Here is a 17,634-nt window from a genome sequence, read left to right on the forward strand (position 1 = left end):
ACAGTCTCACTCTATCGCCCAGGCTGGAGTGCAATGGTGTGATCTCAGCTCAGTGCAACCTCTACCTCCCGAGTTCAAGCGATTCTCCTGCCTCAGCCTCCCAAGTAGCTGGGATTACAGGCTCATGCCACAGTGCCTGGCTAGTTATTGTATTTTTAGTAGAGATGGGGTTTCACCATGTTGGCCAGACTGGTCTTGAACTCCTGACCTCAAGTGATCCACCTACCTCAGCCTCCCAAAGTGCTGGGATTACAGGCGTGAGCCACTGTGCCCAGCCCCCCTCTGGGTTTTGATCCTTGGACTGACTCCCCCTGTCTATATGGTAGGGTGGAAGGAGCACTGACCAGAAAGTGGGGAAGCCTGAGTGTCCAAGGCTCTGCCACTAATGGTTTTGTGACTGTAGGTGGGACCCTCAGTCTCAGCATAAGGGGCTGGAATAGAGAAAGTCACTTCTCCTGTGGTGCCAGCCCTGACCCTGCCTGCCTTGGGCCTCTGGCCTCCCTTTCCCCCATACTAGGTGATCCTGGAGTCCATGGTCAGCCTGACACAGGAGTTATGCCCTGTGGCCATGCGGGTGGCAGAAGGGCACAACAAGATGCTGAGCAATGTGGCAGAGCGTGTCACTGTACCCCGGAACTTCATCCGAGGGGCACTGCTGGAGCAAGCAGGACAGGACATTCAGAACAAGCTGGAGTGAGAGGCAAAGGGCAGGGGTGGGGGCTGGGCTGGATTTGGCCCAGATCACTTAGGGACTTGGGACTGGAGAGCTATCAGCAATGAATAATGAATGGCACAATCTCCATTACAAGGATCAATCTTTAACCAAATGCAACCTTGCTATTTAGGGTCTGACTGGTCTTTGCCCTAGAAATCTAAATGCTGAGCTGGGATTTAGGAGCCAAGGTGGTGCCCACACAGGTATACACACACACACACTCACACACATACACCAGGAATGAGAAATACACCAATGCTCCCTCGGAGGCATGGACAAAGAAAGGTCCCTGAGTTCAGTACCTGGAAGCTCTGTCTTCCTCCCAGTTTTCATTGCCCCTAGAGTTCTTTCATTCTGGGTCTGGTTGCCACCACTCACCAAAGCAAAGGAAAACTAGTACACATACCCATGAAACAGCCAGGCTCAAGGAGAGGTCTTTTCAACCCTCACAGTAGCAACTAGCAGGATTTAGTTACTCGGTACCCCAGTGACCTTGCTGTATTCCACTGGGGCTCCAGGGGCCTGACCTAGGGTCCCCTTGTTCCTTCTTCTCCTCTAATTCCTCTGTCCCCACACATAGTTGGGCTGGAGGCTCCAGGGTGGGACTAGATGTGTGCTTATTGAGAACAGGGTGTCTCGAGCCTAGGCTGCCTCCTTTCGCAGCCACATGCGCTCCATGGGCATCCAGGCCAGGCCAGCTGGCCATTCTCTCAGGCTCTGTGGGAGGGAGTGGCTCAGGGGCCATGTTGGGGGCTTAGGTGCTACTGTTCTGAGCAGCCGCACCTGTGCCCACAGTGAAGTGAAGCTCTCAGTCGTCACCTACCTAACCAACTCCATAGTGGACGAGATCCTGCAAGAGCTCTACCATTCCCACAAGAGCCTGGTAAGCCTCTGCAACCTGGCCTACCTCGGGCATGCCCTCCACCCCACATCATCCTGTCTCCCTAATCACCCTCCCCCCAAGGCCCTGGGAGGTGGGCACCTTCCTTGGAATCCTGTTCATACCTGCCCTTCCCCAGGCCCGGCACCTGACCCAGCTAAGGACGCTGTCAGAACCACCAGGGGGCCCAGGACAAGGGCAGGATCTGTCCTCCCGGAGCCGAGGCCGGAACCATGACCATGAGGAGACCACAGATGATGAACTTGGGACCAACATTGTGAGCCCCCCACTCCCTGCTCCCCTCCTTAATAACCTGGGCCTTGCCCTTAAACCTGCACAACACTGTCCCCTTCTACCGCTCTGGACTCCTCTGGCCACCTCACTGTGCCTGGCCTTCTGCCCCCAACCCCAGTCCAGCCCAATCTCTTCCTTCATCCCAATGGCTTAACCCCCTGAGGAGTGAGGGGCAGAATGGATTCAAATGAGAAGGCTTTATAAGGAGTGGGTAGCTCTGGGTGAGGTTCCTAGCCCTGCCACTTGTCTTCATTTCTGCAGGACACTATGGCCATCAAAAAGCAGAAACGCTGCCGCAAGATCCGGCCAGTATCTGCCTTCATCAGTGAGTCTCCCAGCCTCTGTTCTCATGGGCACCCTCCATAGCCCCTCTTTCCCTTGAATTTTTACTGCTTTCTCCCCATTCCTCTGCTAGTCCCTCTAATGCTGCTGTCCTTGCAGGTGGGAGCCCTCAGGACATGGAAAACCAACTGGGGAACCTGGGGATCCCCCCTGGCTGGTTCTCAGGACTCGGGGGCAGCCAGCCCACAGCTAGTGGCTCCTGGGAAGGTCTATCTGAGCTGCCCACTCATGGCTACAAACTAAGGCATCAAACACAAGGGAGGCCCCGCCCACCCAGGACCACACCTCCAGGACCTGGTCGGCCCAGCGTGAGTCCCTAAGGCCCCACAAGAGGATCACCTTCACTTAGTGTGATGCCAGAGCCAGGGGTTTTACTTTTAGGACCCAAATGCCAGGGACAGGCAGGAGCCCAGGCATGCCAGTGAACAGATGGGGGATTATCCAGTTTGTATGAGAGTCAGGCCTTGTCACACATAAGAAATCTTTGTCTGCCAGGCAGTGCCATTCTTATTTTGGTGAAGGATAGAGCCACCAAGAACACCAAGAGACACCAAGCTTAGGAAACACTGGGTGAACCGACGTGTAAATTTCCATAAATATCCAAGCCCAAAGAGGAATGCCCTGAGTGGATGGGCGGTGGGGCTTCCGGACCTAGATGAGATGTCCCACAGGACTTTCCTCCCAGCAGATGTCAACACCTGGGACTCGTCAGGAGAATGGGTTGGCCACCCGCCTAGATGAGGGGCTGGAGGACTTCTTCAGCCGAAGGGTCATGGATGAAAGTTCCAGGTGTGATGCCTAAACACACTCCCATTTTCAGCAGGGCCCAAGGCCCTAGAAGGGCTCCGTGTTCTCCCAGATCCCATGGGAGTCTCTATAACAATGGTGCCCAAAGCCAGTCTCCATGGGACATTTCCGCACATTCTCATCCTTCCCTACCCAGCCCTTAGGTCCCATGGCCTCTGCATCTTCTCAGGACACCTGGGAAGAATGGGGCCAGAGTGAACCACCGCAGTGGGGTCAGGGGCGGGTGGGGATGAGAGGGAGGCGGGGGGCAGCAGCCCTGGGACAGGATACCATTAGTGGTGACAGGCCCAGGGGGTAGTGTTCCCCGCACTGTCCAGCTGACTGCTCGGTGTCTGTCCATGAGGAACCAGGTCACTTGGAGAAGCTGAAAGGAGATGCAGGGGAGGTGGAGGAGACGGGAGGAAATAGTCTAGGGAAAAGGCTACTGGAGGATTACAACGGGACAGGGAAGGCGAGGGCATCATCTCCACTCAAAACTAAGTGGAAAGGGCTGCAGTGCAGCAGGAGAGACCAGATGAAAGGAAAGCAGGTTCAGCAGACCCAGGATTGAGCTTGCATCTGGCATTTGTCACTAACTTACCCCAACTACCAGCTACCCCCGGACTCTGAGGACCATGCGGCCAGGACTCTCGGAGCCACCGCTGCCTCCACTTCAGAAGAAGAGGCGCCGGGGCCTGTTTCACTTTCGCCGGCCCCGGAGCTTCAAAGGGGACAGGGGGCCAGGGTCCCCCACCACTGGACTCCTCCTCCCTCCACCCCCACCCCCTCCCCCGACTCAGGAGAGCCCCCCCAGCCCAGACCCCCCAAGCCTCGGCAATAACTCCTCTCCCTGCTGGAGCCCAGAGGAGGACAGCAGCCTCCTCCCTGGATTTGGTGGGGGCTGGGGGCCTTCCTTCCGCAGGAAGATGGTAAGTGAGGCAGGGGATGCTATATCTTCACCTTTTCCTGCCCCATACATATCCCAGTCTCCTACCCCACCCCAAGCTTAATGGAGGAATGCTAGGACCCAGGGTTCTTGGGAATGTTGGTCATATCTATTCTCCTCTCCTTGAGAGTGGACTAAGATCATAGCCAAGAGCATGCTGGGAGTGCTGTATGTGAATGCAAGCATTGGAAGGACTCTTTAGAGGGTCTCAGCAGGGCTTCCCCATGGCTCGGGGCTCCGTAAGGAAGGGGTCCTCCTGACAACTCTCTTGCAGCCTGGGGAGACCCCTTCCACCAGGAACTGTTAATAAGAGACCTTGTTCTAGGGCGCTGAGGGGTCGGAGCCAGGGGAGGAGGGCCCAGCCCCTGGGACAGCACAGCAGCCAAGGGTTCACGGTGTCGCCCTTCCCGGGTTGGAAAGAGCCAAGGGTTGGAGCTTCGATGGGAAACGAGAGGTGAGTGGAGCCTGGGACAACAAACTGTAGATCCTAAGGGTACCTGTCCACCACCCTCTCCTCCCGCTCCCTCATCCCTGGTGGCTCAGTAGGGAAAACAGATGCTTTAGAATTAGAAGATGTTAGCTGCTGTTCAGCCCCCACCACATACCTGCCATGGAATCCTGGACTGGTCACTTAACCTCTTGGAGCCTCTCCTTCTTTACTGTAAAATGAGGGGTTATAAAAATACCTCTAGAGCTCTGTTTCCCAAGCAATGTTGACTCAACTATAACCTTTGTGACTGATTTTTACCTGAATTATTACTTACATAATATTTTTATTTAAATTAACTCACGTTTTTTTTAACTTAGGTTAGACCTAGGCATTATCATCTTTAAAATCACAGGCTTTTTGAATGAGTCATGTTTTTTTCTACTACACATAAAATAAACATGTAACTATAAAGATGGAAGTATACTTATTTGTGTAAGCATTTCTTGTGCCCCTGGGGAGGTACGCGTGCCACTCTTTGGGAAACAGCTTAAGTGTCTATGGACTAATGACATGAGGATGATGTGGAGATGCTAGAGCAGAAGCCCTATGTCAGCTGCAGTCCTGCCATGGAGGAGACTTTCTTACGGCCTGACCCACTGTTCTTTCAGGGCCCAGGCCCAGACCAGGAGGGCAGCACCCAGACCTGGCAGAAACGGCGCTCTTCGGATGATGCAGGTAAGAACGGTCATATTCAAGCCCTTCCTTTGACCCCTCTTCTCAGGGACCCCTCCTAATCTACCTTATTCATTTCTCCTTCCCTCTTTCTCATCCCTTCTCTCTACTCCAGGGCCTGGAGCCTGGAAGCCCCCACCACCACCCCAAAGCACCAAACCAAGCTTCAGCGCCATGCGCCGAGCAGAGGCTACGTGGCACATAGGTATGGAAAGTCTCTTTTGGGCAGCAGTACTGAAAGCCCAGGGTATATCCAAAGAAACAGAAGCCATGGCTTCTGTGCTGGGGAACTTATGGCCAAGGTGGGGCAGCGAGAAGTCAGCACAGTGAAAATGTTTAAGGATATGTAAAAGCTACATCCAAAAGAGACAACCCAATCCAAACAAAGCTTCTACAGAACAAAAGCAGATTCTCCAGTGTTAGCAGACAGGATGGCTCTGGTGAATTCTCTAGGGCAGCTGCAGCCTCTGGTCACCATCAGCACAGTGGTACCCTCTGTAGAGAAGGCTTCTCTCTATACCTTGCTGGGAAGAGGGTGAGCAAGTCAAACTGCCAGCAAGTATCAGCTATGCCAAGCCCACCTCACACATTCCAGCCTCCTCCAGATGTCACTCAACAACTCACCCTCAGCTCACACAGAAATGTGCCCCAAACATGGGCAAGATCTCTGCCTCGGAGGTCAGAAACCTGTGGTATTAGTCTTCCTCAGCCACCCACGATCTTAAACAAGTCATTTACTTTCTGGCTCCATGACTGGAGGAATAAAAGGGAGGGGACTGGGGATTACCCCAGGCACGACACTTCCCTTCTGCTGGCTTCAGAGCACCTTCCATTTAGGGAGCCACTAAAGAAAAGCTGGTCAGCTCAGCATCAACTTCACTTGCCAAAGGCCTGGACTGTGACCCTCCAGCAATACTGACATAGACAAAACCTCTGTATAGATGGAGACACCCCCTCAGCCTCTTCCACTCCCACCACCAGCCTAGGGCGTAAGGGCCAGAAAGAGCTAAGAGCTAAGCAGGCTGGTCTGGCTCAGGCCACATGCTCCCCACTGTCCCATCCCACCCATTCTGCATCTGCCCCTCTCCCCTGTAGTGCAGAACCAGGCCATCCTGAAACTTGGAGTGCCCGTGCCCTTGCCTCCTCCTCCAAGGCCAGCCCAGGACTGGGGACATCTTGGCTGATTTTTTCCATCCCACACGCAGGCTAATTAAAGCACCCAAAGTAGGGCTCCATCTTTCATTAAGGAAACCACAATAGTCAGTTGCCCCACTGCACACACACCTCACATATCCACACGCAGACAACGCTTTCCAGTGTCAGACCCACAGGCTCATGTTGCGTAAAGGCCACAGGGGCGGGAGACGAGTGTGCCAGGGCACCTCTCCATCTAAATCATACTTTCACACAGAGTTCTGGGAATGCCAGGTTGCAGCCTTGGCAGAGCCCCCAGGGCACTGCAGCCTCGATGGGCAGCCATGCCTGTGGACCCAGCAGGCCCTGAGCCCTGGCTCTGCCCCAGCAGGAAAGGGTTCAGGCACTGCTCTGCAAGAGGGACAGCTAGGCCAGAGTCCCCTCCAGAGGGGATGGCTTCAGGATGACCCTGGGAAACAAGGGCTAAGGAACATGGGCATAGAAAGGCACATGAAAGGCAGAGACACAGGAGAAAGTGGGCTTGGAGGGAGAAAGTCCTGGCCTCCAGGGCTTCACTGGATTGAGACAGGGAAGGGCTATGCAAGAATGCCTTTTCCTGCAGCTTCTCCTCTCTCCCATCCCCAGCTGAAGAGTATGCCCCCAACCACAGCTGCCAGAGCCCCAGCCCAGCCTCACAAGATGGGGAAGAGGAGAAGGAGGGGACCCTCTTCCCAGAGAGGACACTTCCAACTAGGAATGCCAAGGTGAGGGCCGGCAAGGCGGGCAGGGGAGGCACTTTGATGAGGAAAAGGGACTAACTGAGCCAGCATCTTCCTTCCTCCACCAGCTACAGGACCCCCCTCTAGCTCCACAGCCTCCCAAGCCAGTGGCTGTGCCCAGGGGCCGCCAGCCTCCCCAGGAGCCAGGGGTCAGGGAGGAAGCTGAGGCTGGGGGTGCAGCTCCAGGAGTCAACAAACCCCGGCTAAGGCTGGGTTCACAGCAAGACCAAGAGGAGCCCGAAGTCCAAGGTCAGCCACCCTGGCTGAGTGGGGGGCTCGGGGCACCTCTAGGACTTTGCTGCGCACATCAGGTCCTCTTCCAGAGCATGGAATGAGTGACAACCAGGAGTCACAGCCTGGATGAGCATCCCAGCCTGAGCCCCCCTCCTGTGCTAGGCCTGCTTTGACTGTTATTTCAGGGCCCCCTGATCCAGGCCGGCGGACTGCCCCCCTGAAGCCCAAGAGGACACGGCGGGCACAGTCCTGTGACAAGCTGGAACCTGATAGAAGACCGCCCCCTGACCCCACAGGTACTGGTGGTGAGAGGGTTGTTCCCCCTTCCCACCTATCTGTCCAACAACCCCCACCCCCAATGCCAGGTGGCCACTTGTCCCTGCCCAGGAAACAGGGCTCCCTGGATTTGTCCCCAGCAGGAACCAGTGAGCCAGGAACAGACTGACAGCTGCCACAACACCCTCCTCAGCCCTCGACATGTGCCTCACAAGGACTCGGACCCCTATCTACCCCCAGCCCCCCAGGGCCCCCTGCCAGCCCCTGTCCTACAGGAGCAAGACAGCAGGACCAGGCATGGGGGAGCTGGAGGCAGGGACTAGAAGAGAGGGAGCCACCTGGAGAGATGGAGGCTCTCAATACCTGCCTTGATTCCTCTCTCTGCAGAGAGCTTCGGGGTAGGGGCCTGTCTCCTCCCCCGGGAGGGCAGATCACTGTCCCTCTATCCCCAGGGACTCTCACCCCACTTGTATAGAATAAAAAAACAAAATCACTGCCTGCCTCAAGTCTCTGCTATCTTCCCCATTCACGGCCTCCACCATCTGCTTCCTTCCCACAAACCCTCAGAGCTTGGCCACAGTGGGGAAAAGTGAGAAACATCCCACAGGGATAGACCTGGGGTTCTGAGAGGAGCAGGATTAAAAAACAACTGCCGAGAGAAGGGGACTAAGTCTCCAAGCCAAAGTGGGTGTTATACACAGGGTCAAGGCTGAGCCGTCTGGAGAAGGAACCAAAAGGACAGAAACCAGCACCAGTGTCTGTCCAGCTTTTGGAGGTGTAATGGGATTGGAAGCCCCGGTGTACCAGAAGGACACTGAGGAGCAGTGTGTGTGTGTGTGTGTTGTGTGTGTGCGTGTGTCTGTGTGTGCATGTGTGTGTGTGTGTGTGTGTGTTTACATGTGCATGCACACTAATGGGGGAATTATATGATGTTGTGTCGTCCTGGGGGCACCCTCACTAGTCAGAATTCTCAATAACAGAGTGGCTTGTAGGTGAACAGAAGTCTCTGTGGCATGAGAAGGTCAACAACTAAAGTGCTGTCTCCCATGGTGTCCTAGCAAATACTATTTTGGCATTCAAGACCCCATTCAAAAGCCTCTTCCTCTGTGAAGCCCTTCCTAATGCCTTCCCCACTCATCCATATTGCACCCCTCCCTTAATGAGCTCCCACTGCATCCTGAGCAGGTCTGTAACATTGCACCTGTCACACTTAATTGCATTGGTGTATTGGCTTATCCGGTCTCTGTCCCCCTGTTCCATATACATCTGCCTCCCCTAAGGGCAGAGGCTGTGTCTTAATCATCTGTGTAGCCCCAGCACCTGGCACAGTGCCTGACATCCAGGAGATGCTTGGTAAACAGCTGCTACATTAATACAGGAGCAGCTTAAGGGGATGGAGGGTGAAGGTAAATGCTCTTGCATACTCATCACAGGCTACAATGTGCCCAAATGTCTTCACGTGTGGTTTGCAGCTCCCCAGGCAACTGTTTACTTCCCTTCCTTACTGATTTCACCAGGAATGACTTGTTTTGTTTCCTTAAGATCTGTGCATGGCACAGCCCCTCCCACAAGGATAAGGCCATATGCGTTGAATCTCAGGGGGTGTTGGGTACATTGTGGCACCGGGAAGAAGCCTTAGGAGTCAGTCCTTCAGCACATGCCCTCATGTGACCAGGATATGAGGTTGGGTGTCCTTAAGCAATTATGTCCATTTCCTGTGTCTCCTTATAAAATGGTGGCTAGGGAACTGGACACCATTCTCAAAGCGATGACGTCCAGTAAGGTATGTGATGGTTTTTAAGAAGCCCGGGAAGATCTACATTCGGCTGTATTCCGGGTTAATGTGAGTACATGTGTGACAAGGACAGCCCAGCATTCCTGTATGTGACTGCAGATATCCTTAGCTAGTGTAACAATGTTGAAAGTGATGTGAGAAGGGGTATGTTTCCCAATGTGTATCTGCGGGGGGGCTGTAACTGTCATGGTGTCACAGTGAGTTTATGTATTGGCGCCTGTGTGTGTCAAGATATGTGTGAGCCTGTGAGCCGTGGGTGCATGTGTCGCCATCGTTCCTCTGTGTGAATGTGTATGTGATGCACCACTGCAATGTGCGCATCTCTGTGATCCTGGGTGTGGGTGTGGTGTGAAGGGGAAGATGTGTGTCACTGTTTCTATGGGGGTCCTGCCTCCGAGCCACCCTCAGCTCGCCCTCCTCCCCTGGTTCTGTGGCTCCCTCTGAGGCTGTGGCCCTGCCCCTTCCCTCTTCTCCCTCCCAATCCATCTGTGCGGGGGGAGCTGGTGCTGCGCCCCCCCCACCCCTCCCCATCCAGGCCCCATAAATAGCAGCAGAGCCAGAGCCGGAGCCGGCGCCAGCGGCTGGAGCAGCAAGGGAGTCAGGGCCAGGGCCAGAGAGCTGGAGAGAGGAGCCCCTGACCGAGAGCCCAGGTGAGCCCACCCTTCCTCCCCGGCCCAGCCCCAGCCCAGCCCAGCTTGCCCGTCTCCATAACAACATCTCCTGGAGCCCCCAGAGAGATCCCAGCCCTGCCCAATCCCTTCACCACCACAAGCCCCTGCTTATTTCAGGGGACCCCCAAGAACTGGAAGACTTGTCGCTGGAAGGCAGAGACCCCCCTCCCCCAGCCTAGACCCACCCTCACATATCCAGAAAGGCACACATTGTGGGGAGGTCGATGCCCAGCCAGAGAAAGGTCCCAATTCTGAGGGAGGTACAGGAACTGTCACACCCTCTGGAAACGGACACACGACACCCGGGGAAGACAGACACAGAGGGTGGGGCATTCAAACACACCAAAGCACACTCACTCGGGGAAGCATGACATGGGATCAGACAGCCTCACCCTGAGATCTGTACAGACACAGATAGATGGACTGACCGGCCATGAGCTCGGGCCGGCATACCCCTGCCTGCTTCAGCCCAAGGCTTGGAACCACTGCTGGGGGAAGGTAGCATGCGTGCATCCCACGGGCAGCATGGAGGGAGCCTCGACTCCCCAAAAATCCTGTCGCTAAGAGACAGTGCCAGTGCTGCCAAGAAGTGTGAAAACAGGGGAGGTGGGGAGGGATGTGAGGCTTGTCATAGTTGGAGCTCCTGCCAGGAGCCTGAAGGAGCCTTCAGCAGAACGCTGGTCCTGCCTCCCCAGCCCACCACCCGTCCTTTTCCATCAGCTAGCCAGGAGGGGAGTAGGGGTAGGGAGTGGATAGGGATAGCCCAGCAGGGGACCTTCCAAACTGTCTCCTGCCCACTGCAGACTCCACTCCAGAGGCCCGTCCTCTTCAGACCCCAAGGACCTCTTCAGCCCCTACCCCACCCCCTTGCCCTAGTTTAGGTCCCTTGTGCCAAGACTGAGTGCGGTGCTGGCTCCAATACCAGTCGGGAAATAGCAGAAGGTGCTGAGGCAGCAGAAAGTGTAGCTCAATCGATGGCCTACGAGCCAAGACTGCCAGGAACATCCCCACCCCAACCCTTCAGCCCTCTCCAACCCCATCCACACATACCCAGGCCAGCAGCACAGAGCTTCTGTGCAGGAGTCGGAGGCTCAGGTCCTCTGCCCTCCCCTGCTCAGAGCTCTGGTGAAGCCAAGCAGAGGGCAGGAGAAGCAGGAGGTCTGTTCCCAGGGTCTAGGGAAGGAGGTTAAGGGGTGGGGCCCAGGGACACCAGAGGATAGACCCCTCTGCTGGCAGATGTTCCCTTTCCAGGGTCCAGGCCACCTGCTCTGTCCCCACAGTGACATGTCGGACCCTGAGATGGGATGGGTGCCTGAGCCCCCAACCATGACGCTGGGGGCCTCTCGGGTGGAGCTGCGGGTGTCCTGCCATGGCCTCCTGGACCGGGACACACTCACCAAACCCCACCCCTGCGTGCTGCTCAAGCTCTACTCTGATGAGCAGTGGGTGGAGGTGAGAGCAGCTCAGGTTTCTCCTTAACTAACCTGGGTTAAGTTGGGAAGGAGGGAGGCTGGGTGGGACCAGTGAAAGCCTTGCAGGGAAATGTGTGGACTCCTGGACACCTTTTCCAGGCCGTTTGGGTAACCTTGGAGATGGAGTCCCAGAGGGTCCTGAGATTGCCCCAGAGGCAGTAGGGTTGCTCCCAAAGGCCTCATGATAGCGCAGAGGATACCCAACCAGAGAAAGGTCCCAGTTTTGACGGAGGTACAGTAACTGTCACATCCTCCTGGAAATGGACATACCACTTTGGGGGAGGACAGACACAGAGGGTCCAGTGGGCAGGCAGCACCCCAAGCTCAGGGATCAGCTTAAGAAGAGAAGAGCTGGTTGCTGGTGATGTGGGGGTCTAAGAAGAGCTGGCATGACAAGGGCAGTCTAGGGCAGGGAAAAGTATCCTTGGTTCCCAGACAGCCCTCACCTCCCCTCAACCACCACCACAGGTGGAGCGCACGGAGGTGCTTCGCTCCTGTTCCAGCCCTGTCTTCTCCCGGGTGCTGGCCCTCGAGTATTTTTTTGAGGAGAAGCAGCCCCTGCAGTTCCACGTGTTTGATGCTGAGGATGGAGCCACCAGCCCCAGAAATGATACCTTCCTCGGTTCTACGGAGTGCACCTTGGGCCAGGTCTGCATTCCCAGCCTCCCCACCCCACCCTACCCTACCTCCATCAGATTTTGCCTCTGGAAGCCAAAATAAGAGACAGTATGAGCTCTACAGCTAGTTCAATTCAGCCGTGGCTCCCACATCTCTGCCGCTCACTAGCTGTGCAGCCTCAGGAAAGATACTTAACCTCTCTGAGTCTTAGTTTTCCTATCTAAAAAATGGGGTAGTCATCAGAGTGCTCCCCTCTTCAGGCTGTTGTAAAAATTGAGCCCAACTCTAGCCCAGGTTAAAATGCCAACCCTTGCGGACACTCAAAGAACATTTATTATTCCATCCCTTGTAAGTGGCGGAGGCAGATGGGGATGTCACAGCTGGGTCTCCCTCCACCTCCATCCCTAGATTGTATCACAAACCAAGGTCACTAAGCCATTACTGCTGAAGAATGGGAAGACTGCGGGCAAGTCCACCATCACGGTAGGCAAGATCACCCATACTCTTGGTCCTGGCATTCAATGCCCCTGCATGGACACCCATGGTGACATCATGCCCAGCACCACCCCCACCTAAGGGAAAGGGGGTGGGTGAGTCCTGCCACTTGTATCTCCCTTGCAGATCGTGGCCGAGGAGGTATCTGGCACAAACGACTATGTGCAACTCACCTTCAGAGCCCACAAGCTGGACAACAAGGTTGGAACCCCAGAGTCCAGGCCCCCAACTTCCCTGTCCATCCTAGGCCTCCCACTCAAGACGGATCCCAGAAGCCCAGGCCTGCTCCCTTCCCAATGTGAGTCCCTCCTCCGCCCTCCTTGCAACTCTCACCAGCCTAAGGGGCCCTTTCTCCTGTATTTTCAGGATCTGTTCAGCAAGTCTGACCCTTTCATGGAAATTTATAAGACCAACGGGGACCAAAGTGATCAGCTGGTCTGGAGAACTGAGGTTGGTGCCTGGGGCTATGGGGATGAAGGGAGGGAGAGCAAAATAAGAAAACCCAGACAGGGGCTGACCAGCCGCTTGGTGCCTCTCCAAGGTGGTGAAGAACAACCTGAACCCCAGCTGGGAGCCGTTCCGCCTGTCCCTGCATTCCCTATGCAGCTGTGATGTCCACCGACCTCTCAAGGTGAAATCCCAACCAAGCCAGCACAGCCTGCTTAGAGGAACCAACCTGCTGTCTAAGACCTTTCCCCTGCATGCAGCAAGCCTCCCTCCTCTCCCCAATGTGATAAGCACATCCCACTGTGGGATAAATAACAGGTCACAGCTCAGTGTTAAACTTCCCACATGTGTGCCTGTTATCAGTGGCCAAAGTCCCTGGCAGATTGAGCCAAAGAGCAAAGTTCAGCAGGTGGCCTCTCTGGGCAAGTTGAGGATATCTGTTTGGACCTCGAGACCATGAGGCCCTTACCTTCCTGAGTCCCCCTGCCCCCCATGAACACCGCAGAGCATCTCCAACCTGACCCCACCCCTCCCCCTGTCTTCTCAGTTCCTGGTGTATGACTATGATTCCAGTGGGAAGCATGACTTCATCGGCGAGTTCACCAGCACTTTCCAGGAGATGCAGGAAGGGACGGCAAACCCTGGGCAGGAGGTGCCACAAATATCCCACCCCCAGAATCCCACCCAGATCCCTGGGAGAATCCTGAGGGTGATGCTGAAGAGATCACTATAGGTGATAGTAGGTGGAGAGGGTGGAAAGCACCTGGCCTTAGCTGAAGGATAGAGCCATGGGGATCTTGCTCTGGGAGGCTCTGCTGGAAGGGGGAAAGAGGGGTCACCTAATGGACTTGTGACCCTGAGCTTGTGGGGTGGGGTCTAGATGCAGTGGGACTGTATCAACCCCAAGTATCGGGACAAGAAGAAGAATTACAAGAGCTCAGGGACAGTAGTGCTGGCGCAGTGCGCGGTAAATTTTACTTCCTGCTTCAACCCTTACCCCAGCCCCTGCCCCTACCATACTCTCAGAGTCAACCCTTCCCTTGTTTCAAAGACCAGTTTCTCTGCTTCTGGGAACTAGAAATCCTAGCCCTATCTCACCCCCAACTGCAACCCAAAAAACTCTGGCTCCCGCATGTTCCCCACTGAAGCCCTACCCAAGCTCCCTCCTCAAAGGACCACCCTATCCCCTCGCCTTACCCTTCTCCCTACCTCCAGGTAGAGAAAGTGCACACCTTCCTGGATTACATCATGGGTGGCTGCCAGATCAGCTTCACGGTAAAGACCCAGAGGGTGGACACACAGGCAAGAGGGAGGGGCTGAGTGCATAAAGAAGGGAAGGAGAATCTCCACTGCCTCCACTTGGGCTGCTAATAAGCCTTGGCATTGTCAGCTTATGCCCTCGGATCACAAAACAGCCACGTGTAGCCTTGCCCACACTCATCCTAGTCCTCTATCCAGATCCAGCTCTGGCCTAGGCTCCCTGGTGGCTCTCAGGGCTGCCATGGCCTTTTTCCCACCCGCACCCCACCCAGGTGGCCATCGACTTCACCGCCTCCAATGGGGACCCGAGGAGCAGCCAGTCCCTGCACTGCCTCAGCCCTCGACAGCCCAACCACTACCTGCAGGCCCTGCGTGCAGTGGGAGGCATCTGCCAGGACTATGACAGGTAGGAGGAAGTGGGGTGGGAGGGAACAGGCAGGGAGGCCTTGCCCGATGGACCCCACAGCCTTTTCTTCTCCCCAGTGATAAGCGGTTCCCAGCTTTTGGCTTTGGGGCTCGAATCCCCCCCAACTTTGAGGTAGGCTGATGTGAGAGAAGGAAAGAGATGGGGGTGGGGCTTGTCAGACAGGAAGGAAAGGCAGGCCCTCACAGCTCCTGCCTTGCCTGCGCAGGTGTCCCATGACTTTGCTATCAACTTTGACCCGGAAAATCCTGAATGTGAAGGTAAGAGGGGAGATTTTCACCTGCCCCGTCTCCCCCCAGACACACCCCACACAGGAGAACAGGCTCTATTTCCAGGGGCCCAGCTCCCTGTCCCTTCCACCCATCCCAGACCTGTCTGCATCAGGTGAGGCTTCCAGGGCCAAGGCCCTGCATCTGCCCCCCAAGCTCTCCCCACCAAGGGACTATCCAACTCTCCCACTGCTCAGTGAAGTAACTCAAGGGGGATGGCAGTCCTCAGACCTGGATGCACTTCCTTGCTTTGAGGAGTGTCAGGAGGGTCCCTTGCTCATTTTTACCAGCTTTCACCACTTCTCTTCACCCACAGAGATCTCAGGGGTCATCGCCTCCTACCGTCGTTGCCTGCCCCAGATCCAGCTCTATGGCCCCACCAACGTGGCCCCTATCATCAACCGTGTGGCTGAGCCAGCCCAGCGGGAGCAGAGCACCGGCCAAGCCACGGTAAGAGGAGCTACCCCATGTGTCTTCAAGTGGTGCCAGGCCAGGGCCTGCACATTGGTGGAAATGGTGTCAACACCCTTGCACACAAAGCCAACCCTTCCGCCCTCTCTGCTGGCCCTCAGAAATACTCGGTGCTGCTGGTGCTCACTGACGGTGTGGTGAGTGACATGGCCGAGACCCGAGCTGCCATCGTGCGTGCCTCCCGCCTGCCCATGTCCATCATCATCGTGGGTGTGGGCAATGCTGACTTCTCCGACATGCGACTGCTGGATGGCGATGACGGACCCTTGCGCTGCCCCCGAGGGATGCCTGCAGCCCGAGACATTGTCCAGTTCGTGCCCTTCCGAGACTTCAAGGATGTAAGTCCCCTGGGCCCCTTCTGGCTGAAGGACTCCCTGGTTTCTCATGTCCCCAAATCTGACCTTCATCTTCCACCATTTGATGTCCTGCTAAGGAGGATGGAGCCCAGCTGGCCACCCTGAAGCCCTACCCCTCCCTCAGCTGACCCTGCCTCCCCTACTCTTCCTCCCACCCCTAACCACATCGCTGTTCCCACCCCCAGGCTGCTCCCTCTGCACTCGCCAAGTGTGTCCTGGCGGAGGTGCCGCGGCAGGTGGTGGAGTACTACGCCAGCCAGGGCATCAGCCCCGGGGCTCCCAGGCCCTGCACACTGGCCACGACTCCCAGCCCTAGCCCGTGACTGCCACCCTCCGGACCGACATTCCCTCAGCCTCTCAGTGAGTCCTGGGGGGCCCAAAGGAGTGGACATAGAGGGTGCAAAGTAGGGCTTGGTAGAGCCCATCTAGGCTGGATGTAGTGTAGAAGAGAGTGCTTATGACTCTCCCACCCCCTCCCAGGTGCCTGTCCTGACCCTCCTGACTCCAGTGACCAATGCCTCCACCTCTTGGACCAGCTGTGCCCCTTGGGTCCTGGACGTGAGTGGTGGGCCCTGCTCCCATCTCTCCAAACCCCATACCCTTTAATGCTGTGGCCCCTCAGTGACTTCTTTGGGTGATCCTGACTTTCTGGCCGTTAATAAAGAGAACCGCTCCTAGCACCTCAACCTCTAACCATCATGCCTCAGATGCCCACTGGGCAGCCTGCAGCACCCCCCGACACACACCATAAGAAATGAGGACCAGCACCTTTCAAAATCTGAGCCAGCGCTACCCAGGGAGTCTGCTGTCTCTGCAGTCTTACCCCAACTATGTGCCAGTGGGGTCTGAGGAATCCCGATCCTCACCTCCCAACCCCAGGGGGTCTGGGCACCATGGGGGTTAATTACAGAAGCTAGGGGGATAATTAGGGGCTGTCACAGGGGCAGGCTGATGCTTTCTTATAGCTGTCTCCAGAGAGGCCCTGCTAAGTCTTCCAGGAGCTGAACCCCAGCCCCCACACAGCTGTGGGGCAGGCCTAGAACGGGTGCTGGGGGTACTGAAGGAGGGCAGCAGGTCTGCTAGTGAGTTGGGAACATAGTGGGGCATCTAAGGCCTGTACAGCCTGGTTTCCTGGGTGTGTAAATGTGTGTGTTCATGGCCTTAATGGGTCACACTCATGGACTCAGGGATGTGCCATGCATGAACACATACACACACGTTCACACACTTAGTGATCACATCAGCAACAACAGTAAATATTATTGTTTAGCATGTGTCAACTTTATGTTAAGTGCTTATTTAAATGCACTTATTCTCAGTAGGTAGTTACCATTATTTTCACAATTTTTCTGATGATCAGGTAAGGCCTGAGTTTACCCCACCCAGGGTTAAAAAACTGGTAGAACCACAACTTGAAACAGGATCTTACTCTGCCGCCCAGGCTGGAGTGCAGTGGCAATGATTATGGTTCACTGCAGCCCCGAACTCCTGGGCTCTAGTGATCCTTCCATCTTAGCCTCCTGAGTAGCTGAGACTCCAGGTGAATGCCATTACATCTGAATTATTTTATTTTATTTTTTTTTTTGGTAGAGATAGCGTTCTCATTATTTTGCCCAGGCTGGTCTCAAACTTCCTCCTTGGCCTCCCAAAGTGTTGGGATTACAGGCATGAACCATTGCGCCCCACCTAAAGCACCACTCTTTTTTTTTTTTTTTTTTTGAGATGGAGTCTTGCTCTATCGCCAGGCTGGAGTGCAGTGGCGCAATCTCGGCTCACTGCAACCTCCGCCTCCTGGGTTCAAGCAATTC

General features: G+C 55.5%; 2 protein-coding genes across 11 annotated transcripts in view; both read left to right on the top strand.

Annotated features, from left to right (window-relative positions):
* The window catches only part of CARMIL3 (capping protein regulator and myosin 1 linker 3), a 17,339-nt gene extending 9,297 nt beyond the window's left edge, over positions 1-8,042 (top strand). The window contains exons 27-40 of one of the 5 annotated variants that reach the window (XM_017544648.2): positions 518-693; positions 1,511-1,598; positions 1,735-1,872; positions 2,151-2,214; positions 2,331-2,539; positions 2,917-3,020; positions 3,631-3,946; positions 4,289-4,417; positions 5,062-5,128; positions 5,241-5,330; positions 6,905-7,023; positions 7,107-7,287; positions 7,458-7,568; positions 7,689-8,042. In XM_017544648.2, the coding sequence (XP_017400137.1) occupies positions 518-693; positions 1,511-1,598; positions 1,735-1,872; positions 2,151-2,214; positions 2,331-2,539; positions 2,917-3,020; positions 3,631-3,946; positions 4,289-4,417; positions 5,062-5,128; positions 5,241-5,330; positions 6,905-7,023; positions 7,107-7,287; positions 7,458-7,568; positions 7,689-7,717 (1,821 nt within the window). In that variant the 3' untranslated portion in view covers positions 7,718-8,042. Of the gene's footprint in view, positions 1-517; positions 694-1,510; positions 1,599-1,734; positions 1,873-2,150; positions 2,215-2,330; positions 2,540-2,916; positions 3,021-3,630; positions 3,947-4,288; positions 4,457-5,061; positions 5,129-5,240; positions 5,331-6,904; positions 7,024-7,106; positions 7,288-7,457; positions 7,569-7,688 lie in introns of those variants that run through there. The other 4 variants (XM_017544649.2, XM_037744330.1, XM_017544650.2 and 1 more) reach the window with 4 other exon arrangements.
* Positions 8,043-9,146: 1,104 nt separating this feature from the next.
* On the top strand, positions 9,147-16,506 carry CPNE6 (copine 6). Of its 6 annotated transcripts, none has more exons than XM_037744332.1 (18): positions 9,147-9,391; positions 9,879-9,993; positions 11,251-11,466; positions 11,955-12,134; positions 12,513-12,587; positions 12,726-12,800; positions 12,966-13,049; positions 13,141-13,230; positions 13,594-13,698; positions 13,927-14,013; positions 14,262-14,321; positions 14,579-14,712; positions 14,790-14,844; positions 14,939-14,990; positions 15,316-15,449; positions 15,572-15,808; positions 16,012-16,186; positions 16,307-16,506. In XM_037744332.1, exons 3-17 carry the CDS (start codon positions 11,251-11,253, stop codon positions 16,147-16,149), a joined length of 1,722 nt encoding a protein of 573 aa, XP_037600260.1. In that variant the 5' UTR covers positions 9,147-9,391; positions 9,879-9,993; the 3' UTR covers positions 16,150-16,186; positions 16,307-16,506. The 6 variants fall into 6 exon arrangements, with proteins under 6 accessions (XP_037600260.1, XP_037600263.1, XP_037600264.1 ...); XM_037744335.1 differs by having other exon boundaries at positions 11,266-11,466; XM_037744336.1 differs by having other exon boundaries at positions 11,273-11,466.
* Positions 16,507-17,634: the final 1,128 nt, after the last annotated feature.

The sequence above is a fragment of the Cebus imitator genome, unplaced genomic scaffold, assembly GCF_001604975.1.
Source record: "Cebus imitator isolate Cc_AM_T3 unplaced genomic scaffold, Cebus_imitator-1.0 Scaffold170, whole genome shotgun sequence".
Taxonomy (NCBI): domain Eukaryota; kingdom Metazoa; phylum Chordata; class Mammalia; order Primates; family Cebidae; genus Cebus; species Cebus imitator.